At 42.3% G+C, this 25,261-nt stretch overlaps 1 protein-coding gene across 17 annotated transcripts; it reads right to left on the reverse strand.

Annotated features, from left to right (window-relative positions):
• Positions 1-246: 246 nt before the first annotated feature.
• Positions 247-24,796, reverse strand: LOC139408631 (far upstream element-binding protein 3-like). 17 transcript variants are annotated; one of them, XM_071152751.1, is made up of 18 exons: positions 24,607-24,796; positions 20,890-21,001; positions 16,636-16,666; positions 16,118-16,167; positions 15,902-15,973; positions 13,958-14,015; positions 13,335-13,497; positions 12,620-12,718; positions 11,513-11,720; positions 11,176-11,276; positions 10,473-10,614; positions 6,974-7,134; positions 4,220-4,293; positions 3,983-4,059; positions 3,233-3,301; positions 2,523-2,594; positions 2,280-2,410; positions 247-1,644 (listed from the first exon to the last, which is right to left on the reverse strand). In XM_071152751.1, the coding sequence occupies exons 1-18, from the start codon at positions 24,703-24,705 to the stop codon at positions 1,615-1,617; spliced, it is 1,749 nt and encodes a 582-aa protein (XP_071008852.1). In that variant the 5' UTR covers positions 24,706-24,796; the 3' UTR covers positions 247-1,614. The 17 variants fall into 17 exon arrangements, with proteins under 17 accessions (XP_071008852.1, XP_071008854.1, XP_071008853.1 ...); XM_071152753.1 differs by having other exon boundaries at positions 247-1,653; XM_071152752.1 differs by having other exon boundaries at positions 247-1,653; positions 16,636-16,669.
• Between the last annotated feature and the right edge of the window lie 465 nt (positions 24,797-25,261).

A 25,261-nucleotide genomic window follows, 5' to 3' on the forward strand; every position in this document is an offset into this window, starting at 1 on the left:
CAAGAGAGGCTTGCAGAAGGAACATTTGAGAAATGGCAAAGGTCTATAGAAAATATTTCTGTTTATAAAACAATAGTTTTACCTTTATGATTACTTGAGGCTAAATGATACTATGTTAGTCTTACAATAGAGCCGAGGAAAGGTTTCACAGTTTAAACCAATGGTAACGTTCACATACTGGAATTTGACAAAAGAGAGCTTTCAAATGGCAAAAAATAAAATAATTTTAACAGAACACAATAAAGGTAGTCTTGACGTTTTTAATACACAGTTACCTGTACACAAGGAAAAAAAACACTAAAATGAAACATTTTCAAATTATAATATCCCTTTTCATTAAGCAATGAAGTTAATACTAGATTCAATTCTAACTAATCAATCATACATACGAGATCACACAAAGTAGAAAGAAAAAATAATTAATTAAAAAGTTTAGCATTGGACTGTACACAAGTCCAGTGTGTACTGGAGGGGGCATTAGGGAAACTGGGTGGTACCAAATAAGACAATTTTGATCGTAATACTTAGAATATAAAAAACTACAATGAATTATTACACAGGTAGAATCCAGAGGCTTAGCAGTCTTGAATGATTTAGGTACAGAACATACATAAAAACCTAGCATTTCTCATTTTTGTCCTAAGCAAGATGCAACATCAAATTTCAAATTACACATTCACGATCTTTGAACATTTTCAGTATGAAAACAGAACAGGGACAGTTTTCCTGCGATAATGACTCCATGAAAAAAAACTCCTTAGATTTAATTATATATATATTTTAAATAAAGTCTTTAGTCAAGTATCTGAGCATACATACATAGTTTTACAAGATAGCAAAGGCAAAAACCTCACAATATGCAACATCCCCCTTTTCCAATATCAGATCATTGTAATAAAAAAAGTACCCATTACATTTTCATATGCCTTAATCGAAAATTAACTACAAGTTAAATGTCTGTCAAAATATTAGAGAATCCATCTTTGTTTCAAAAATGAAATAAGATATTGCTACTTTTTTAAACCAGAGTACAATAAAATGACAATGAAAATACAAAGCACAACAGGAATTAAATTAGGAACTGACTGCCATTTGCCAACATCACTCCTTGTATTATGTAACAAAATAAATGTTCCTGTAACAAAACATAATTTTCATCACTGAATTAAAATGCTTTATGTAAAAGGAAAATAAAAACATGTTTACACATTCTTAAAACATCTTATGACAAAATAAAAATGTATTCAAGACTGCTAAGCCCATAATTACGATTTTATTGCAACAGAACTAGAAAAAATAGATTATATTGCATTTACTAAAATGTTACAACTCCGGGGTTCGTTTTGGCGATGTCATTTGAATCAAAAAGGAAAAAATAGAAAACAAAACAGCTCTCGCATTAGTCCAAAAGGGATCCCAGGAATTGTCCATTCAAAATAATGGTGTACACAAGTATTTAGTAACAATTAAATGTTCCTGATTTAGAAATATTCTTCTTTTTTTATTGTATAAGTCAGTCTACAGCTAGTGTTTCTCACTAAGAAAAAAGTAAGTCTTCAAGGCGTTGCAAATCTAGAAACCTGTTACAAAAGGTTTGTTTTCATCCTCAATGATTCAAAAATCTTCAACTAAAGGGCGTCCTCTCTAATGATCCTGCAAAACACAGGTTCACGTCAATGACCAAGCACAGTAATACATTTTACATAGATTTACATGTGCAAGTTGCATTACATAACCTTACAATAGTTAAACTCAACCTAATAGATGCCAGAATGGATTTACATGGAACTTTTCATCAGATGTACTTTCAAACCTCCATATTTGAATTAAACCTTGCCTTTAAACCAGGGATCATCAACTACATTCAGCTGCAGGCAGATTCTCTTGAACGGATGGTCGGGGGGACGAGACATAATTACAAATATTTTTTAGACTGCAAATTAACCACAAGAAGCCCAAACATATTTAATATTTGACTAAAACAATCAATTCAAAACGAATTTTCAAACCTTGCTGACATCATCTCTCCGTAATGCGTGGAGATAATTAGGTACAGATTTCCAAAAAATTAAATCACTTGGAGCTGATTTCCTGGTGTTATTACAGTCTTTAATGTCCGGGGGGTAGGGGTAGGCACACATAAAACCACCGCGGGCTGCCAGTTGGGGAACCCTGCTTTAAACCATTCAACATTCCTCCTAAAGGACTTCCGTGGTCAACAACAGACCTCAGGTGGTTGTGGGGTGGAGATGGTGCTGAGCGTTTGGATGGGTTCTCACCTGAAGGCCTGGGGCCTGTGTCTGCTGTGCACCTTGGCCATAGTAGGCCCCCTGTTGTCTGTAATACTCCACCCAGGCAGCACTGTAATCCGGAGGGGAGCTCTGCTGGGAGCCAGGGCCTGCTGCCTGGTCTGGGGAGAGGGGAGATGGAGGGTGAATAAGGGGAAGAGGAACGTCCTCTGATACGCACTCAAAAGACCAGCATATTGGAAGAGTGTAGAGGGCATGTAGGTGTAGTCTTACTCTGTTTCTTGTAGTATTCCTCCCATGCTTTGCTGTAGTCAGGGCCACTGCTCTGGGCTTGGCTCTGCTGACCTGTGCACAAGATAAAACCAGGGTCAATAAGATACACACCAAACAGACCAAGAACTCTGATTAATGTTCACCTCCATAAATTCAATTTCTTCAACTCAAATACATTCAGTTATACAAACAAAAGCCAATTTACATGACTGATGAAATCAAGAAGCAACCCAGCTACACAATCATGTAACAAATTGTCGACTTCAATCATCGCAGTCAGACAAAACCTCCTGCGTATCAACTACACGTTGACATTATATTTCTACCCAGACACTCTTGGCATGGAACTTTTTAAAATGAGGGCAGGTTTGAGGTCTGGTTTAGAGGTGTATTCAGGGCACAGGCGCTTGTGGACATTCCCAGCAAGGGAGAACAGTTGCACATGCAGACAGGTATTCATTTAACAGGTGGGTCACCAGTAGGGGCCAACTGCCCACAGGCACCCCAAACCAACCAGGAAGCCAGTCTCAAAGAGAAAGGATCAATCAGCACTCACTTGCAAATAACCTACCATGAGACTACAAACCCTGAGAGAGGGGGGCTCGGACCAGTGACTCAGACTTAGTAATGTTACACAAGCGATAAAGGCTAGTAGACGATGTTAGTATTGAGCTCCCTTCTCTGTTCTCCCCCAGAAGACTGGCACTTGCCTAGCTTTTTATAATACTGCTCCCATGCTTTGGAATAGTCCATCTGGTCGGTCTGGGATCCATTGAGACCTGCAACCAGACACAGATAACACTGTTGGAGGACAGAGTTACTGCATGAGGACCTTTCAGTGGAGGTTGAGGCTGTGGCTTACCATCCAGACATGGCACTGTGTCCTATGGCCTCTACCCCATACCCTAACTTAACCCTAACTAGAACTTCCATGGAGTGAAAGTTCTCTTTGAAAAGTTTCTTCCCCATCTGACAATCTCCCAGAATGGATTTTTATTTATTTATGTTTTCAGCCAGTATCTGGACGATTAGCCACATTTTCAATGCAAGAACTACCCTGCCGCTGTCATAAGTTGGATTTAAATCTACTGCAGCAGTGCCAAAACCAGCCTGAACAAGTCTTGAATCTATCCAATTCCTTCAGTCCTCTGAAATTGCTGTTCAACTGGAAAAGTCTTGTTAGAGAAGTAACATTGTGTTGCTTTATTCCGCTCAGTAAGCAGAGCAGAGCATGAAACATGTCTAGTTTTAGTCCTCCTTCCACTTATTTGTCCACTTTATTTTCACTGGGGAGGGACTTATGCCCCACATGACTGATTGCAATAGACTCCGTATGTATCAAGGAATCATTGTAATGAAATTTCGGGTTGATATTGGTATCAAGTGTTATGGGTATCCCACCCTAACCACAATGGGACAAGGCCACCTCAACCATTAGTTGGAGAAGCAGGTAGACTTACTGGGGTCCTGCTGGCCCTGAGGCTGCCATGTCTGATATGTTGTGCCCCATCCACCTGTCATGAATGTCTGGGGTCCACTGTCACCACAAAACACAGAGACGCATGTTAGACATATTTCATATGAATTGTTGTAGCCTGGATATTGTTACATAATTGTATTCATACTTTGGTCAGTGTAAGTAGTTCAAAGCAAGTTTGACAAATGTAACAGTGGTAAAAAACCAAGAAGCTGCTCACTTCTGATGAGGGGTAGCTGGTCCTTGACCAAAGGGGTTCAGACCAAAACTGCTGTTGCCCCCCATTCCTGAGGCCTAGATGAGAGAGAGAAGGGGAGTCAATGCTGAGAGCAAGGTCTCTTTCCCAGATGTATAGCAGCACAATAAACACATTAAACTACATATTCATATAAACAATAAAATACACATTAGACATGCAAAAACACATTCTTAGGTAAAAAGGTCCCCTAACAACCATCTGAAATTCCCTAGAGCCACCAATTTTAAAGTGTATTGTAGATTATTCCACACGTAAGGTGCAAGGAAAAGGTTGATTTACCTAACTCTAGACACTAAAGGAGTCTGGAGAACCAAACCTGTGAACTGGTTTGATAACTTGTCAATTTAAATCTTAACAGTGATATTAGGTAAGTCGGAAACTTGTGGAGCAGGGCTTTGTAAACAAAAAGAGTGTAATGATGTGATCTAAGTGACTTCAAAGAGGTCCAGCCAACCGTTTCATAGTACTGCTCATCATAGTGATGAAAAACAGCATTCGAGGGTTTAAGAGTAGAGGCAGCTGCACTTTCATAAATAGCATAAAAATAACCTCAAGTTTGACTGCACTCTGCTTCCTGCTGACTACAGAGATTAGATCAGTTTCTGTAAAAAAAAATTAAAAGCCCACTTTAAATCTTAGAGGACTGAACTTGTTTAGAAACTGTTGTTTTAAAAGATAAATCATTCAATTCAAATATTAAAGGAATTTCAAAAAGCAAATATTTTATTTTTTACTGAAACACGCAAAAATAAATCCCTGCTAGGGGAACGCAGGTTATTAAACAAAGAATATGATCTACATGATCAGCCTCTAAAATAAATTGTGGTTAATGTGAACCTAACTCACAGCTAAAAAAAATGTAAAAAAAGCAATCCAATGTTATTTGTTGCCTAGACTTTACTGCAAATGACAAGTCTTGAGAAAAAAACACTAATATTGCAGTTAGCCATGACAGCCTTCATAACAGAATTCTTGTGACCACCCACACGAATATTGCACTTGGGAAAAAAACATCTTAAAGTAGAAATAGAATGAACAGGCATTCTATTTTTGTTCTATTATAGTGGCCACTATAGACCTCGATCAAGTGCACAAGACTACATGTAGACAAAAATAACGTTCACTGTGTAAAACCAATTATAATCCCCCTCACTCACGTGTTACGGTCAAGTTCACCACAACAAAAACAATATATTTGGGCTACACAGCACATTATTACATTGTACACTTTCTGCCTGTGGACATCTGTTCTACAATGTGCCAACAAAAGTGAGAAAGAGGGAAAGAGTGTGGTGTTCCTTTCACCTCTATAGTGGCATACAGTTTAAGCAAGGCCCAGCTCCAGATAAACAAGTAGATTCAGGGATCAAGTGTAACAAGCAACACCTCATTCTCACCTAATTCATTCTAAAAATAGTGGCTACTTCATTAGCTTGTTAACATTTCACACAGATTGCCAGGGTCCAGTAAGCTACTAACGCATTATAACTTGAAGAACGGCAAGAAGTCGTATACCAGTTAATACTATAGCGAATTGGTTAGGTTACTAATGTTAGCTCATCTGATGATGTAACGTTAGCTGTCTGACTTCATTAGCAAGCTAATTTCCACACCATAAAGTCAATTATTTGATCAGATAAGTTGGCTAATGTTGCTCAACATTTCTCTGGCTAACTAACAGAGAATTTGATCCAGCTAGCAAGATACTTAACAATGCTAATACTTGTTCCACACTTTCTCCCTCACCTCAAACTTTCAAAATGTCAGTAGTTTTTCGGTTACAGCTCATGAAGTACGCTTCATCATCTTCTCACCCCGTCTCCATGGTCAGGCTTCTCACCTAACATTACCTCTTCGTTATCATTCAGGGGACGCGCCGCTGTAACGAGCAAGCTGACTTTGCAGAGCGAGTGCTGATGCTGTAACTAGTAAATTGGTTGTCTCTTTCTTCAGTCACGTGCTGCACTGCATTCTGTTATGTCAACGATTGGCTGAGCCTTGGATATAGCCAGTAGTGATCAAAGCCCCCCCCCCACCAACTTTTCTCATCAGATCTACACGAATCACGTAGGTCACCTATTTTGGATTTAAAAAAAAAATGAAATTCACCGAACGGTGATTAGTTTGCATCCCTGAATAAGTAAAGATGTAATCCATCCAAGACAATCTGATGAGAAACACCCAATATTTATTTAGTTTTGCTCGTATTAAGTATGAGTTTTAAAATCAGTAAGGGCTTACTGCACAACTGCCTTGTTACAGCTAGGTCAGCAGTCGAGGCAAAAATATGTATATATATACTAGGACCTGTTTTTTACACAATTTATTAAAATGCTATTGGTCAATCTATTCCTTGTAATTTATATATATATATATATATATATATATATATATATATATATATAAATTACAAGGAATAGATTGACCAATAGCATTTTAATAAATTGTGTAAAAAACAGGTCCTAGTATCGACCCCTGCGGAACACCTTCACATACTTCAAGAAACTCTGACTTAACCCCATCCACAACGATGGCCTGAGTTCTGTCACTAAGATAATCATGAACAGGTGTCAGCGCTCAGGCCTATCGTTTAACCCTGGGTGACATACTGGTGGATGGTATGGCCACACACCCCTTTGACATGTCCCTTCATGAATATCAGGCCAGACAATAGATTGTTTTTGTTTGTGGGAGGGGGGGCATAAGACCACCTACCCCAATCTTCTCATCGATCAGCTGCCGGGCCATTTCCATCTGTTGGGAGGTGCCACGGATGGAGAAAATGCGCACGTTGGGGTCGGTGTTGGGCGGCGGGTTTCTCTGCAGCTCCACGTGCGCTCCAGACTGCTGGTTGATGTTCTTGATGGTTTCGCCACCTTTAGGAAAGGGGAAATTCAAAACATGAGTCAAAGTCAGCAACAAATGCACAAGTGTCAATTTGACCCCCAATCAGTGCTTACTCTGCTGTCTGATACCATTCTTTAGGCTTCACCACAATTACCTAAACTCATCCGACTGGAGGTTAGACTGGTAGTGATAACTATAGGAGACCCTGGCATGTGTCCTTCAGCTCCATGCCCATTCTATTTGAACATCCGTGCTAATCAGAGACTAAGGTCGACAACAATTCCTCCCCCACGCTGACGAATCAGACGGTAGCTTCCTGACTTATGAAGGAGTGCAATTAAACCAGCAGGGAGAAATTAAATATAGCTGTCGGAGAAAAGACACCAATTAAAGCGTATCCTCTTTCTGGGGTATAGTTTCTCCTTTGGCCCCTTTCTTTCCCAGCCTCATGTGTGGTGAGGGAACAACGTCCTCCCCCTTCTCCTGCCATCCCAGTGAATGGAGCGAGGGGGCTTCCCAAGGGAACACCAAGGCTGCCCCAACATCAATTACACATTTATTCACTGGTGGCTGACAAGCAGACCTTGCAGTTAAAACCAGTCATCCAAACCTCTCCTCCTCCTGTAGCCTCTTCCCAGTTGCCAATAGACTACACATGGGCCATTAACCCATTGTCAACCAAATAAAACTTCTGCCTTAATGAAGCCATTATGAGGTCCCCTCAGTCAGAGAGAAAATGGGAATGAAGAGAAATTATTAATTTCATGGACTGGGCCTTGCTGGGGCCACATCATATGACCTTATTATTGAGACTGGGTTAGTGAGCTGGACCAAAAGGAGGGGATACAAAGTGCAACTGGCGAGGGATTTTGGTTAAGTGGGAAGTTTAATTAAAAGACAAGTTCATGAAGAATAGTTCCTAGGGGCTTAAAACACCATGCTTACCCACTCATCTAATGTATTGACATACGGGTCTTAACGAAAAGAAAAAAAAAGACATGTAAAAGCCAAAACGCATGATGCTATACCATGGTACATAAAATAAAAGTAGGCCTGTTCAACCCATTAAAAAAGTTTTAAGGTTGAGAATATAAAGTATGGGGTATGGGTGGGCGGGTGACCCAAGTTACCAGGCTCTGTGCGTATTGGGGGGAGGGTGTAATCAGTGGCTCAAGCAGCAGCATAAAGGGAGGCGCAATGCCCAGGTGTATTTCCCCCCCCCCCCCCCCCACCTCACAAAAGCCACTTGTCATTTCTATTACCTGGTTTTGATCATAGGTATAGAGCCCCCTTCAAACCACACCCACCACGGCGCACACATCCATCCATAGGACAGGGACACACTCAGGGTTTCCGCCGAAGCGCAATGGTCAATGACTTTTAAATAGCTGGCAATAGAGTGAACATGAATAGCCAATAGCCTAATTCCGCTCATTCATTCCCTCACTCCACTATTGGGCTGAAAGGACCTCAGATGCCAGAAAACCTTCCACGTGGGGGCTGTTATTAGGAACCTTCAACAATTAATGTCACATTACATGCATTATCCCCCTCATTAAGCCCCAAGGGAAGGGACAGAATACCACTTGTGCTGTATACATGAGCCAGGGGAGAGAGGTGGCTGGATCCACACCATATTGGATCATTGTGCAACTTTAAATGCCATTTCATCACGAGAAAAAAAGCACAAGCTAATGGACTGGCAATGATGCACTTTTTGCATAATCTAGGCTTTTGAATAATTTTCCTATTTATACACCATGAGGTTGGAATAATACTGTGAAAATGATAATGCCCTTTTAGTGTAAGAGCTGTTTGATGGGATGGAGTTTTGGCCTGCCTGGTCACATCTCCAGGTGGTAAGTTAGTCAAATAAGAAAGAGATCCAAACCTCTGCCAATAAGAGCTAGTTTTCAGTTTCCCCCACCCCTCTCAGACCACTGGCAGAATGGCTCGTACTGAAGAGTTCAGTAACTTTCAATGTGGCACCGTCATAGGATGCAATCTTTTCAAAAAGTCCTTTGTCAAATGTCTGCCCTGCTAGAGCTGACCCTGCCAACTGTAAGTGGTTATTGTAAGTGGAAAGTCTAGGAGCAACAGCTGCGAAGTGGTAGGCCACATAAGCTCACAGAACGGGACACCGTGCTTAAGTGTGTAAAAATTGTCTGTCCTCGGTTGCAACACTCACTACTGAGTTTCATACTGCCTCTGAAAGCCATGTCAGTACAAGAACTGTTAGTCTGGAGCTTCATGAAAGGGGTTTCCATGGCCAAGCAGCCGCACACAAGCCTAAGATCACCAAGCGATGTAAAGCTCGCCGCCACTGTACTCTGGAGCAGTGGAAACACGTTCTCTGGAGTGATGAATCACGCTTCACCATCTGGCAGTCCAACGGATGAATCTCGGTTTGGTGGATGCCAGGAGAACGCTACCTGCATAAGGCCAACTAAGGTTTGGAAAAGTTTGGTGGAGGAGGAATAATGGTCTGGGGCTGTTTTTCATGATTCGGGCTAGGCCCCTTAGTTCCAGTGAAGGGAAATCTTAATGATACAGCATGCAATGACATTCTAGACAATTCTGTGCTTCCAAATTCATAGCAATAGTTTAGGGAAGGCCCTTCTCTTTTTCAGCATGACAACGCCGCCGTGCACCAAGCGAGGTCCATACAAAAATGGTTTGTCGAAATCTGTGTGGAAGAACTTGATGCTCATGGAAGAACTTGATCCTCACTAATGCTCATGGCTGAATGGAAGCAAGTCCCCACAGCAATGTTCCAACATCTTGTGGAAAGCCTTCCCAGAAGAGTAGAGGCTGTTATAGCAGCAAAGGGGGGGGGGGGGGGGGGGGGGGCAGCTCCATATTAATGCCCATGATTTTGGAATGAGGTGCCCGACAAGCAGGTGTCCACATACTTTTGGTCATGTAGTGTATTGTGTGTATTTCTTACAATTTTAATTAAAACAATAACAGGTACTTAACAGATACCCAGAAATGTTTCGATATTGAGAAAAATAAAAAAAATTGGCTGCATTGGACATTTAAGTGAGGAAGACCACTGGTCAAGAAATGATGAACTGAAAGATGAAATGCTCCATTAGTGTTTGGTTTTCCCTGAGTAGGATAAGTGGGGAACATGCCTGTACATATCTCTACATTAATGCCTATTTGTCCATACATTCAAAAGGACACAAACTGGTTATTGGATGACTGAAATGCATCCAAATGATGACTGATAGATTGTTGCTGTTGTTGGTAATGGATCTTGACACCCAACGTAAAACTCACTGAATCTATTAGAAGGCGTTTGGATTCTAGGCATGAGTTGTCTAGTTAAATAGAAGTTAAATCCAAAAAATACATTTCTCACCTTTCCCAATCACCAGGCCACACTTGTCAGCGGGTATCGTGTATGTCACTTCCTGCAGTCCACCGGGTGCGCCCATGCTCCAGTCCCCACGGCCTCTGCCCCGGCCTCTGGGGCCCACGGGACCCCCAAAGCCATCCCGATCCTGTAGGGAGGAAACATAAGGCGTGACTACAGGCCCCGAAGACCTCAAACATGACATTACACATCTTACACTCAACCTCTTAACACTTCCTCCCCAAGAATCACCACTGCAGCTGTGTCTGACGTCAAACAAAAAAATGCAACAGTTCAGATTGACAGATATTCTTAATTCTCCTCCAATGCGTTTGACTTGCATCACTTTACCTGGGGCTCAATATAAAGTTCACCAGGGGATATGACCAAGTGCGCCACCCTGTGGGAGTCCGTATGGACTATCCTCCTAGTGTATGGTCTGTGCTCAGGGGCAGTAGGTCAGCTGACAGAACTAGTGATGAGGTGGAGCCCCACTACCCTTTTACCCGTCCCCCCACCACAGGGCAAAGGGGTCCAGGCAGACCTGAGAGGCGGCCAGGCAACTAGGAAATGGGCTGAGGACTGCTACATGGGCAACAAGGGAGTTTAAGGGGCATGGCTTACTTTAGAAATACTCTTAGGGGGGGGGGGGTCGTTCCTTTCAGGGCAAAAAAACCTAGATTAAGTGTAGTGGTCTGCAGTGCTGTACCTGTGCCGTGTGGACCAGCTCGTTGATGAGGTGAACAGCATGCTGGCAGCGATCAGGCTGGCCCATCACCTGGGCAATCCGGTCAGGGCTGATGCCATCGTCTGAAGGAGAGGGGGACACTAGTCAGAACTGTTACATTAAAGACCAAACGTTAAGTCATGTCACAGAAATCACACATACTGTATTACATTGTGTCGTCAAGACCACCTGTGTGAGTCAATTGAGGAAAATGACAGGCAAACAAGACAGATTTATGGTCGAGGTCATCACTAATCTTGACAATTGCATTAGCCATCTAGCACAATGTAAAAAGACTAATAGAAAGGGACATTCTCACCTGGTTTGAACTGGATCCTGACCCCAGAGTCATTCTGGATCTTCTTGATCATCTCTCCGTTCCTGCCAATGACGATGCCCACAGCAAACCTGGGGACTGCCACATCCAGACTGCTTCCCCCCAGTCTGGATCCAAAGTCTCCCCTGTTGGCCCGGAAGTCTCCCTGGTCCTTGTCCCGGATTATCTCTACCACCAGCTCCCGTGCTTGCTACAAAACACCCACGCCACCAGCGCAGAAAGGGTTAAATTAGAAAATGTTCTAACTGATTGACAAAAAGGTTGATTTCCACTGGGATTCTCTGCCTCTAACCCTATTACAGGGGCTGAGTCACTGACTTACTAGGGCTCTTTTATACCGTCCCTAGGAGGGGTGCGTCACCTGAGTGGGTTGAGTCACTGATGTGATCTTCCTGTCTGGGTTGGCGCCCTCCCTTTGGTTGTGCCGTGGTTGAGGTCTTTGTGGGCTATACTCTGCCTTGTCTCAGGATGGTAAGTTGGTGGTTGAACATATTCCTCTAGTGGTGTGGGGGCTGTGCTTTGGCAAAGTGCGTGGGGTTATATCCTTCCTGTTTGGCCCTCGGATGGAGCCACAGTGTCTCCTGACCCCTCCTGTCTCAGCCTCCAGTATTTATGCTGCAGTAGTTTATGTGTCGGGGGGCTAGGGTCAGTTTGTTATATCTGGAGTACTTCTCCTGTCCTATCCGGTGTCCTGTGTGAATTTAAGTATGCTCTCTCTAATTCTCTTTCTCTTTCTTTCTCTCTCGGAGGACCTGAGCCCTAAGACCATGCCTCAGGGCTACCTGACATGATGACTCCTTGCTGTCCCCAGTCCACCTGGCCGTGCTGCTGCTCCAGTGTCAACTGTTCTGCATTGCTAGCTACCGTGCTTCTACACCTGCATTGCTTGCTGTTTGGGGTTTTAGGCTGGGTTTCTGTACAGCACTTTGAGATATCAGCTGATGTACGAAGGGCTATATAAATAAATTTGATTTTGAATCCTCTCTCCTTAAAACACATTGGCCTAAAATGTTTTTACCTCTGACACGTTTTTATAAGCAGGCGTGGAACGAGGATATGAAGGACAATAGCCTGGTTTGAGGAACTGACCTGCACTTTGTAGGGGTCCCCAGTGATTCTCAGGGGTTTGTCTGCTCCAGTGGGCATAGGGCCATCCTGGATCATGATCATCTTCACACCAGTTCTCTCCTGTGGGGAGCAAGCAGGGAACGCATTATCATAAATTCACACATCAGAACTCCCTACTTCAGATGTAGTGAAGAAGTGAGATGGTTGAATCATAATTGACACTGAACCTGGAACGAGTAGATAACTTCTTATTGTTAACTTCAGCTATTTCAATAACCAAGGTTTTTGAAGATCTGCCTAAACTAGTGTAATTAACTTCTATAACCCATTACACATTAGTTCAGGCCTTGACAACTTCAGGCACTTGTCCTCTGGTGTTTAGCCTATATTTACACAATTAAAAGTCTCATTAAAGTTCTGCTACATTTTCTGGCGCTTCCCTCATGTCAGCATCCGTTTGGACATGAGGCTGTAGTCACATACGATTTACATTTTTTGTTGTGTGAATATTATTCCAATGTTGGCCTCTGATCCAGTTCTGATCGGAGTACTGTTCAATACTGTGTTTTTTTTCTCTCCCTTTCCAGTCAGACAACTTATCTATATTCTTCTTGTCCGACTATTTGTTATACTTTAAGCCACCAAATAAAATCACTAAGAACGTGTGTGTTCTAGGTGCATGTGTGCTTCATCCACAGACCACGGAACCTACTGGAAGCACCTAGTGCCCCCCTACCTGCAGTTGTTTGATGGTGTCCCCTCCCTTGCCGATGACCAGGCCCACTTTGCTGGCAGGGATTAGGATCTCCTGGATGGCGCTGTTGCCGTCCATCTCACTGTGGAAGCCTGGGCCGTTTCGACACCGGTCCACGATCTGGCTCAGCAGCCTCTTGGCCTGCCTGGTGGGAGAGGAGGAGCACACTCCACTGTCACACCTTTGTTCATGATCAGCCAAACCATGCAGACAAATTATACACAGTGGGTTTCTCCATTTGCAAAAACAAGATATTGAATCGTGTCAAGAAGTGATTGTTGAGGGGGCAACTCAACATTAATCTGGTGATGGTGATTATGGTCGAGTTGAGGGCGCCTCGATGCTGATAGAAATGTATTGCCCATCAAGTGGAATAATCATGTTAGCTCTACATGCAACATTTCTATCTGATCGCTGTACATAACTTTGGTTGCAAGACCCTGGGAGAACCTCAATTGCATACTCCCTGCATTCTCTCTCCTTGCCTCCTTCTCAAACCCCATTAGAGGGGAGGGACTTCAGGCGTTCTCATCCAATGGGTTTTGAGTAGGAGGCGAGGAGTATGCAATTGAGATTCTTCCCGAGAGGAATGTGGTGTGACTTACTCAATGTTCTCTGGGCTTCCAGTTAGAGTGCAGGGCCTGTCCATCATGCCTCCGCTCTCTGTTACACAACACACGCTCCATTAACCAGACACACATGCACCCACACATACATTGGTCTTTAAATAAAAAAGGGGCCAATGTGTGACATTGGGATCAACATTTAAAAAATAAAATATGTTTTATTTAGTTATATGTGTACAAACATCAGCCTAGGACTATAAATATCCTTTAAAATAGCAGGTGTAAGACAAATGTTTGTCATTTCATAACATGATCATATTGTGAATAAGCCCACTAGGCTACTATGTCATTTGTTGTCAATCTAATATCCAGAATAACGGAAAGGAATATAGCGTTAGGCATTGCAATTAGTCCATCCTACACTAATGACAGTAGAGGCATACACATATCCTGAGTGGCGCAGCGGTCTAAGGCACTGCATCTCAGTGCTAGATGCGTCACTACAGACCCTGGTCTGATTCCAGGCTGTATCACACCCGGCAGTGATTGGAAGTGCCATAGGGCGGCGCACAATTGGCCCAGCATCGTCCGTGTTAGGGTTTGGCCGGGGTAGGTCGTCATTGGAAATAAGAATTTGTTCTTAATCATTGGAAATAAGAATTTGTTCTTAACTGACTTGCCTAGTAAAAAAAAAGGTTAAATAAAAAAAATATGAAAACAGCTTTCTGTTAAATCTAACAAGACACTGATGTAAATCAAGCAAACAGATGATCAACATCAATTTGCAATGGAAATTTTGACCCATCGTGGATCACGGCACAGTCTTCATCGAGATAACAAATCAGACACAAAAACATTCTGGACATTACTTGAACACGGTTTGTGCTGCACTTAGGCACAACAGCTGTTTGTCACTTGAGTGCCACCCAGGCACGAATGTCCACCAGAGCTGTTGCCAGAGAATTGAATGTTCATTTCTCTACCATAAGCCACGTCCAACGTCATTTTAGAAAATTTGTCAAGACGTCCAACCGGCCTCACAACCACGCCAACCCGGGACCTCCACCTGCAGGATCGCCTGAGAGCAGCCACTTAGACAGCTGAAGACACCAAGTATTTCTGTTTGTAATAAAGCCCATTTGTGTGGAAAAACATTCTAATTGGCTGGGCCTGGCTCCCCAGTTGATGGGCCTATGCCCTCCCAGGTCCACCCATGGCTCCACCCCTGCCTAGTCATGTGAAATCCATAGATAAGGACATCATTATTTCATTTCAATTGACTGATTTCCTTATATGAACTGTAACTCAGTAAAATCGTTGATTCTTGCATTTATATTTTTGTTCAGTATAGTTAGTGCATTTCCAAGACGGCCACACAAAAAGACGGTTCGAAAGCAAAATCCAGGATTCTTACCAGGTTCAAATTCAATGTAATTTAACTGACAAATAATTCATATATAAAACGACAAACACTGCCACAACCGCAAGGTAAGAAAAGTGGTGTCACAGAATTTGGGCAAACAAATCCATCAAGATACCAACCATGAGAAAGGTTTAAATCAACTCTTGAAATTTACAAAGAAAATTGGCAGATCATCATCAATAACTTATCAACAGCTGTAACAAGATGTCCACCGCAGGAAATCCTCACTGGTACCCTAGTTTATTGAAAGACCTATATACACAAACTCCACGTTAACAACCTAAGTGCTACCTTATTTATTAAATGTTTATGAAGTCACATGGTAATTAAACTACAAAATACCACATCAAGGAATTCATGGTTGTATGTTTGGGATTTGACAAGGCTTCAGTTTCTCTAAGCTGAACCTGTTAAGCAGGATATGTCATGACCATGCCTCGTACTCAAGGTGTGCTTCTGGGCATCACCGATCAGAGGAAAGACCCAACAGGCTACTCAGTCAAGTACCGACACTACTGACTACAGTATAATGGTGCAGTGCCTCTTTAGGCAGAACTTACCTGCAGCAATCTGGATCTTGCAGCCTGACTCTAACTGAATTCTCGTGATCTGCTCTCCTCCTCTTCCAATGACTGAGTGTGGGTGAAAGGGGAATTACAAAAAGTCAATATCCCAGTCCAAGTTAGTTTAAATGGACACCAAACAGTAAATGTGAGTACTAGAAGTTGGAGTAAACCAATAACTTTTGTTATCAACTGCCTAAAAGTGTCACTTACTGAATCCAACCATCTTATCAGGCACTTTGAAGTCTTCTGTCATAATAGCCCTGCAAGAGAGAAAAACAATCAATGACAAAACAGTAAAAATCTGCTGTGATGTATGGTCTCATCAGAAATTATAGGACAGTCTCATACTCATGAAAGCATGAAGGGATAGTTCACCCCCAAAAACAAAGATCCATCTTGTTAGATGGTGCCCATATTCCCCATTCAATTGGATTGAGGCCTGCAGATCTCAACACAACATGGACTGTGCTCGACTTGAGATCACTTTTGAGGCGTGAAACCCTCTGACAAACCTTAAATGGGGAGAGCTACCTCTTAAATTAATGTCATTCTGTGACAAATCTGGTGACAAGACAAACCACAGAGCTGCATGCAGAACACAGGCCAAGACATTGGCAGGTCTGAGACTTGTTACTGGATACACTGGCAGTAGTGAGGTTGACAGCTTGATTGAGCTACTGTTAATCAATATCCACACACAAATGGTCATTTGAGAAGATAAGGCTCACCTTTGATGTACCATTCCACCTAGCTGGTTACCTACTGAGAAACAAGGGAGAATTGAGAGGGGAAGAGAAAAGGGCAAAACAATAGACGGGTTAGCTATTGTTAACAATTCACGCGCATCAAAGGGGCAGAAGGCCATGTGTTATGGTTCTGGATAGCCAGAATCAATGACAACTGCCATGTGGTGGCTCGTGTCATCTTGTTCTTGATACCATGTCTTGTTTTGAGGTGTATTGACTGATATCACGTTTATGCTAATATCACAAAAATTTGCTAGCTAACAACAACTGTAATGATGTATTTGAGACAAGTGCTCATTGTGCAACTTAATTTATGTGTTCTATAAACATTGGACTAAATATAGTTTACATGACACCAACAATCTAAGCCAACCAAGTCTGTTTTGTCACAGTTGCGCACGCATTGGCTTTGTTGCTAAACAACCAACCCGTCTATTAGACTGAAACAAAACTAACTTAAAATCATTGCAAAACTGAATAAAACAAGGTAAAAAAAAAATGTTTCTGCTGAACTGAGGAGTGACAGGGTGGATTGGCTGAAAACAGATGGTTCAAATCAAAGTTAATTAGTCACGTGAGCCGAATACAACAGGTGTAGAGACCTTACAGTGAAATGCTTACTTACAGGCTCTAACCAATAGTGCAAAAAAAAGGTGTGTGTAGGTAAGTAAAGAAAGAAAACAGTAAAAAGACATTTGAAAATAACAGTAGCAAGGCTATATACAGACACCAGTTAGTCAGGCTTATTGAGGTGGTATGTACATGTCGGTATGGTTAAAGTGACTATGCATATATGATGAACAGAGTAGCAGTAGCATAAAAAGAGGGGTTGGCGGGTGGTGGGGCACAATGCAGATAGCCCGGTTAGTCAATGTGCGGGAGCACTGGTTGGTCGGGCCAATTGAGGTAGCATGTACATGAATGTATAGTTAAAGTGACAATGCATATATGATAAACAGAGTAGCAGCAGCGTAAAAGAGGGGTTGGGCACACATTGCAAATAGTCCGGGTAGCCATTTGGTTACCTGTTCAGGAGTCTTATGGCTTGGGGGTAAAAACTGTTGAGAAGCCTTTTTGTCCTCTGCTAATCCAGTAGTTATTTGAAAAAAATCTATACGGTTACATACCGTAAAATTATTTTGGACAATATTATAAAATCGATACTTTGACTCCAAGTATTGATTTGTAAAAATACAAATTATGTTGTTTTGTAGCGTTAGCTAGCGCTAGACAGCTGTACCTGCACCACAACTCTGGTATTTATCACCTTATCCTCCACCTTTTCAAACAGTGAGTCAACATGTTTTCAGCACTTTTATTTTCATGTTCACTCGTCTCTCTGCAGCAGACATACAGAAAGCAATGTTCGGAACATCAAATCTGAAATATCGAATCTCAATTAATATAGAACCATATCGTATCTGCACCCAAGTATGGTGATTATATAACGTGAGGTCCCTGGCAATTTCCCCTCTCACAATCCAGTGTGTCAGTGTCAACGCACAGCAGGGGGGTGCTCTGCTAGGGAAATGAGGTGTGTATGGGTGTCGTTCAGAGAGGTAGTACATGGGTCAATAGTTATTGACCCAGACTTGCATTTTGACAGGTCGCAATAAGCAGTGGGCTTAAAGGGTCACTGAAGGATATGGAGCTACTGACGTTACGCCATAAAATCATATCTAGGTTCATTAAAGCTTGCACATATTTGTTTGTTGGACATGCAACGAGGTAAAGAAATGGAATGCCTTAGCCCGCAGAGCCGACCCGCTTGCTAGCTTAAAGCTGCACCAGGGTCGGACAGCATCCCTGTAGATTAAGAAACCGCGGGACCGGTGCGAGATATAGCTTGAGAAAAGTACCCCAATCCAGGGACGAGAAATGCATTGTACTTCGAATTGTCCCATTATCCAAACTGTTACACCGAAAAGATTGAACGACTGCTAGTTTTCTGAGCCATATCTCACGCTGGCTCTGTGGGGTCTTAAACTACACAGGAATGCTGTCGGACAATAGTGCAGCTGTAAGCAAATGGGTCAGATCTGCTAGCTAAGAAAGACGAAAATATTAAGTGTATGATGTGGCGTTAATTCACACAATGACAATACACTGCAAAGGACTTGCGCTTAGCCTAAATGGTGTTAAATGGTACTTGTACAATTAAACAAATGACGAGTAAGGACCTAACAGGGATGACAGATATAATATTTACACAGTGTAACAGCCGACTGTTACATTTCATATTGTGTAACCTTGAGAAACAAAAAAGCAGTGTTGAAAAGTGTTAGCCAGCCAAACCTCCACCAGAATTGCACAACTTATTCAACCATGCATTCGAGGCTAAAATATACCACACCATGACAAGATAAGAGGACAATAACTGACTAGAGTTTCCACTTCATGGACATGAAATTGCTCACATCTGCATTTTGGGTGCATACGTGTAGCCACACGTATCATTCCACCATTCTGCAAAGTCCCACCCTTATGGGGTAACTACAATTTCAGGCACCTAACTGAAAATGCAGATGGCATAAAATGACATTGCATATATTTTGGTAAAATTTCTAGTTTGCCAGGTTTCAAACGGCGAGTGCAAACAGAATGTAGCCGAATTGTGAACAGAGGGCTTCAAAGCAAAAATGCATAGTAAACTTCGATTACGTTGACTCTTCTGACTATCAGACAAGACCTCTCTTATCCCCTTATTACATTAGGCCCAGCCATTTCCTATTCTATAACATCCCGAGTTCAAATGCTCAGACAGAACTGCTTGCTCTGGGAGAGGCTGGAGTTAAGTCATGAGTAAAGCCGTACATAGCTGCCGTATGTTGCTCCTGCTTTAACTGGGCCTGTAAGGGAATTTTACACAAGGCTTTTCCCCCCCTATGAACTAGTCTCATCTTATCTCATGTAATTCCTTCAAAGGGGTTAGACTGCTGCAGCCCATTTGCTGAACTGATTCTACAGCAAGATGGGGCAAAAACACTAACACCCCGGGAAATTACAAATGCTATAACCAATGCCATAGTAATAGAAGCACAAACCTGAAGCCAATGCAGCAAGATCATTAATGTGGACTCACTAACAAATGAAATCCAGTTATCAGTTGTGCTATCCACGCAAATGTTTTCATCGGTCAATAATGACAAGTTCAATAAAGGAATGGGTTTATAAATAGCAACAGGCAAAATACGCTCAATCACCATTATCCACATTTATAGAAGCACGGTTCCTTTTACTTTACTTGGTGGACATCGCCTCTAATCACAAACCTTTTACTTGCTGCTGCTGCTCTAGGCCCTTTTTTTCTCCCTGACAGCTTTGGAGGCATGTAACCTGTAGCTCATGACTTCTCACACAACCAGTGTCAATCATATCTGTAGCACCTAGAGCATTGTACTGCAGGAGGAGGGAGGGTTGGAATGATAAATCCCATCAATGGCCTCTGGGTATCTACTCCTTTTCTGACCTAACAGTAAATGTACTTTGTGGTGGAGGAGAGTAATCCTGCACTGAAATAACAGGACGAGGAGGAGAGAGCACTTCGGCTGTCTGAAGCACTTCCTAATTCCAGGCTAGTGGTTACTCTTCCCAACTCCACATTCCCCCTCCCATTTGCCCAGGCCAGATGCTAGCCAGCCCACTACTAGTACAATGCCATGTCACTCCTCAACAGCCGTGCTATCCAGCGGGCCCTTTGCTCAACATGAATACCGACTAGCTGCTACACCTTCCAAACAGGCTAGGCTACATGACATTGAACATACACATTAAGTGTCAAAGGATCTCTCTCACATTATGTAGTGATGTCACTACTGATCTCTTGACATGGGTCGCTGGTTATCCAGGTAAGTTGGCTACACTATGGTCTCAAGACAACTGATATATGGACTGTATTTAAAAAAGGACCAAGGAGGACCAAGCAGTTAAGTAATCATTTTGGTTGCAATGGCTTTCCTGACCAGGTTTGATTAAGCCAACAATATTTGTTAAGTGTTGTATTGCAGTCCTCATACATTATGGTAAGAGTGCATAAAACCTGACAGATATACACAAGCATCCAAACACACTCACACTCCGGTGCAACGCTCAGAGCTATTTACAGAGTACCCTGTTTAGTGTACTGTAACCGGGATATGTGTTGGGGATTATGTTTAGCAGAAAGATTGTTTAGTATGGAGGTGGACCACATGCATTGTGTATGAAGGTATGTGAAGAGATCCACCACCGACTTACCTCCATCATCCATCGAGCGCTTTTGGCCTCCGTAGCCGTAGAGAGAGGGGTCTAGGACTGGAGAGGAGTTGTTCATGTGGGGCATCTGGTCACCTCCCATCTTAGCTGCAATCTGAGGAGACAAGAGGGATGAGAAAGAGGGGGAGGGCTAGAATGAACAAACAGATAGCAACACAAACTAGTTATATTAAAAAAGGTTTTATTTGACCTTTAATTTCCAGTCATAAGGTCAAACTATTACTCGAAGTACTACTTTTCATAGCAAAACAAAACTTATTTTAGTAGTCAACATGGAGCTGTTTTTTTACTCTCCCAGCCCCGTACAACTGAATGCAATTGAAAGGCAGTAACTATCTTCTGAAACTAGCTACCAGACATGCACATTACAAAACACTGCCTGCATCACCTTGCCCCAAATTATCCACTTCCAACTCCAATTAACTGCATGTATTCTCTGGAGATAGACGTTCAAATCAAAATGCTGCACAAAAGCATTAAGGCCCGTTTCTCCTAAACCCCTCATCCGCAACCCATCTCTCCATTCAAAAAGTATATCGTTTCAGAAAATTACACAAAATTGATGTAATTTCTGCAATATGAAAATACAATGTCTCCAATTAGAAGATGACAATTGAAGCCTTGCACCACCCTCAGGCGTCATTATCTACTTCAGAGTCGCCACACCGAGCTGCCTGCCTGCCGTGGAAGTGAGATAGTAGGAGAGAAAAAAAATTAACTGCCCTCCAACATGGCTCCTGATCCCAGTCAGAGTTGAACTGGGTAGGGGGCCGAGTGAGGGCTAAACCTCTGGCCTAGGGCCAAACCTTCTTTTTGGGGAATGTTGGGGTTGGTATGTCAGCAATGTGAGCTGCACACAATAAATCAACTAGCCGGGGAAAGGCTTGGGCCTAGTAGTGTAGAACGAGGTAAACACGCAGAGTCCTCTCAGCTCAACTGCTGCTGACTGTCAAGGGGGTTTGGGGCAGGCTAGGTCCATGAGGAAAGAAATGCCAGAGGATATTCTGTTGCTCAGGGAACATCCCCTCGAGTTGGGTGAGAGGCCTGTTTGCTCTGAAACTACCAGTCAAACACTTCCATGTGCTGGAGGAGAGCCAAGGGGAAATTCACTCAATCTCTGCATACTACACTGTGGGGTTAATGTTAAGATTATTTTAGTCCATATATTTGTCAAATAGATTGGAAACTCATTGATGTTCTAGTCATTTTGATATTGCGATAGAGACAAATTAACTATTGTATTGTGTAATTTTGTTTTATCACAGCAGACTTGTCTAAACATTCACATTAATATGCAGCTGAACATAAAGATTATATATATATTTTTTAAAATGTACTTGGCAATCTAACCCTTTACACAAATAAATGGGTATGAGAGAGGCTAATATAAATATGGAGCTGAAACTTCAGGAGTACTTGAATTAAGAAGCAACGAGAAGCATTTGCTTGATCAGAGAGATTAGCAACTGAACAGCCAGCACTGTTCAGTCACAATACCAGATACTTAATATATAGGGCCTACAGACGATCTGTAAACATCCACCGTTCCCAGAAAATATAACGTTCTTGTGCTGGGCTGTTCTATTCCAGGCTGTATCACAACGGGCCGTGATTGGAAGTCCCATAAGGTGGAGCACAATTGTCCCAGCGCCATCCTGGTTAGGGTTTGGCCGAAGTATGCAGTCATTGTAATTAAGAATTTGTTCTTAATTGACTTGCCCAGTTAAATAAAGGTTAAATTTTTTTTAAATACAGATAGGCAGGCAGTAAAAGATTCAGTGTCTCTGGCCACTGGCTCAGTTCTATTATTTGCCCTACAGAGTTGATAAAAGCTAAATGGGCAAATGGCAGTCCAATTACTCTTCCAACTTCCAAGAAGCACAGACCTGGGACCTATAGGGAAGCTGCAAGGGAAAGCTGGGTGCCACAGTTATCAGAGGAAAACAAACTGGACCCACAAGCCTGATGCATGAGTACAAGGCCACATGCCCTTGTAGCACCTGGGATAAGCACACAGCTGAGACAGCGTGGGGGGAGAGACCCCAAAGTGCTTATGTCATATGCTCATCTAGGTTTATTCGCAGGAAAGCATCTTTGCCTGTCAGGGAGAACATGTTATGAATGTCTACGTTTGTGTCAGTTAAGGCAATGAAGACAAATAGTTGCATTTGAAATATTAGGTTGAAATATGCAGTTTGTTCAGCTCACTTTCATAGGGCCAACGACTCGTTGACACCTAGGGCAAAAACACACCTGTTCTCATCTTGTCATATATGTCCCATATGACAAGATGAGAACAGGTGTGTTTTTGCCCTAGGTGTCAACGCTTCACAAGAACTTGGCCCTGAATGCAGACACTGACTAGGAAGGAATGGGAAGTGGTGTGGCTTTATTTCACTGTGTGCAATAGCCTACTTCCTGAAATTATAGACTCGAATAGTAATCTCAGGAAACCTTAACTATGTTGCTTACATGCTACTGGCATTTTAGATGGAATAACTTGCAGTCGTGGTGTGGTCAATTGTAGTCTACACGTTATGGCCGTGTTTGTTGGGTTTACAGAGCAATACATAATTTGATCAACTACACACAGGACGTTTGGTCATAGGCCCAAATTAAATAACGCTAACTTTGAGATGTCAAGAAGTACCTAGTTCAACCAATGCATAAGTAACATTTAGGCTGCAAGTCGTTAGCTAGCTAACTAGATGTCATCTTGCTAACTAGATAATGTAATCTTGCTAGCTAATGGGCTTCCATCGCAAGACTGAGTATTAACATTATCTAACCAGCTAGTTATTAGTGACTGATAAGGTCCAATTCAATTTTAGCTAGAGACGATATTATTATTATGTAGTAGTAGTTAGCTATCTATTCTAACACCCTGTTGCAAACAAGAAAAGTTAACGATAACATTTCCCAGTAAGCGAGGAGGCTAGCTAGCTAACATTCGTTGTTGACGTTGCGATGCTAGTTTTCCGCGCATGTTCGCTAGTTAACTAGCTAGGCTTAGCTAACTTGTTCAATCGAGGCTAGCTAGCTAGCATTACTACTAGAATGAATCACTCGATAGTTTATTTAACTACTGAATTCTGACATTTTTTTTTGACATACAGCAGTGTAGTTAACAAGTAATTTATCCAGTGTATATTGGCGAGTGGTTACAAGGCAATTTAACACATAGTTGACGTTTTTATGTTAGCAAGCTAACTTTTGACAGCGCGTGGCTGACATCAGCTGATATTTCTGGCTTCACCACGAAACTAGGCCACAATCATAGCTGGTATCGGCTAGTAGTGTGGTGGTAAAATAGCTAGTTAGCTAACTAGCTGAAACTTCCGTGGCTTTACAACAGGTTGCAGTTTGTTGCTTATGCCTTGTTTTAAAGTTACTCTCACTTCAGTTTTATGCAAGTGGTTTTCTTAGTTTCGTCCATCATGCTTTGCCTAATTCATTTGCTTGTTCTTTGACCTGACTGTTTATTGTTGGGCGTCCTTTGGCCCGCATTCTCTTAGCACTTGGACCTTGTGTAGCTAACTTCAGTTAGCCAACTAGACATACAGGAGTGTTTTTTTTAGTAAAGAGGGGTCTGGGTTATACGCTGCTTGAAGAAAAAAAGTGCACTCCTCCACCACGCCGAATGGTCTTGCTCGTTTCTCGTCTGAAATCATTCGGTTTCTCTTCGTCGGAATTAATTACCTGTCGGGCCCGGTGTAAGGCGTCGGCGAAGCCATCTGCTTTCGTTCCAGGCTGAGCCACCGAGGCCTGTCCCTGTACCAGCTCCGCCATCATCATCATCCCTACAGCAGCTCTCAGCAACACACCAAAAAAAAACTTCGGACTGGCGAGCAAATCAAGCAGCGCACGCACCGACCTCAGGAAGAGGAAGCTAAAACCACGATACACGATACCGCGAGATTCAGAACTATTTGTTTTGGACAGCTGAATTTGCTGAAATCACGCGATACTTGACAGCGTGACAATTTTAACCGGAAGAAGTACTACTGGAAGTCAGACGGTGCAAAAATATATTTTGTGTCGTCACTAGTTACCACAGCCACAAAGACCGAAACCCCACTTATTTCTAAGATGGCCCTTCTGAAAAAGTGATTTTAAACTCTAACCTTAATCACACGGCTAACCTTATGCCTAACCCTAACCTTGAATTAAGACCAAACAGCAAAAACGAATTGCCATTACTTTTTACGAGATAGACAATTTAGACTGTGGTTGTGCTTAGTCGTGGAAACATGGTTTGGTTGAGTGATTTTTATAGTGCTTGTTGAGCAATATGAAAATGTTTGATTACATGAGGCATTCGGTGCGAATGTGTTTATATGTTTTGGAATACTCT

The sequence above is a fragment of the Oncorhynchus clarkii genome, chromosome 5 (genome assembly GCF_045791955.1).
Source record: "Oncorhynchus clarkii lewisi isolate Uvic-CL-2024 chromosome 5, UVic_Ocla_1.0, whole genome shotgun sequence".
In the NCBI taxonomy this organism is placed as follows: Eukaryota; Metazoa; Chordata; class Actinopteri; order Salmoniformes; family Salmonidae; genus Oncorhynchus; species Oncorhynchus clarkii.

Bases quoted from the DNA above. Each gene is read 5' to 3' on its own strand.
- LOC139408631 (XM_071152745.1), bottom strand. From the start codon at position 24,705: ATGATGATGATGGCGGAGCTGGTACAGGGACAGGCCTCGGTGGCTCAG. The intron at 16,670-20,889 runs GTAAGTCGGTGG...CTTGTTTCTCAG, and splicing joins GCGCTCGATGGATGATGGAG to TAGGTAACCAGCTAGGTGGA. The intron at 16,168-16,635 runs GTGAGCCTTATC...TCTCTCTTGCAG, and splicing joins GGTGGAATGGTACATCAAAG to GGCTATTATGACAGAAGACT.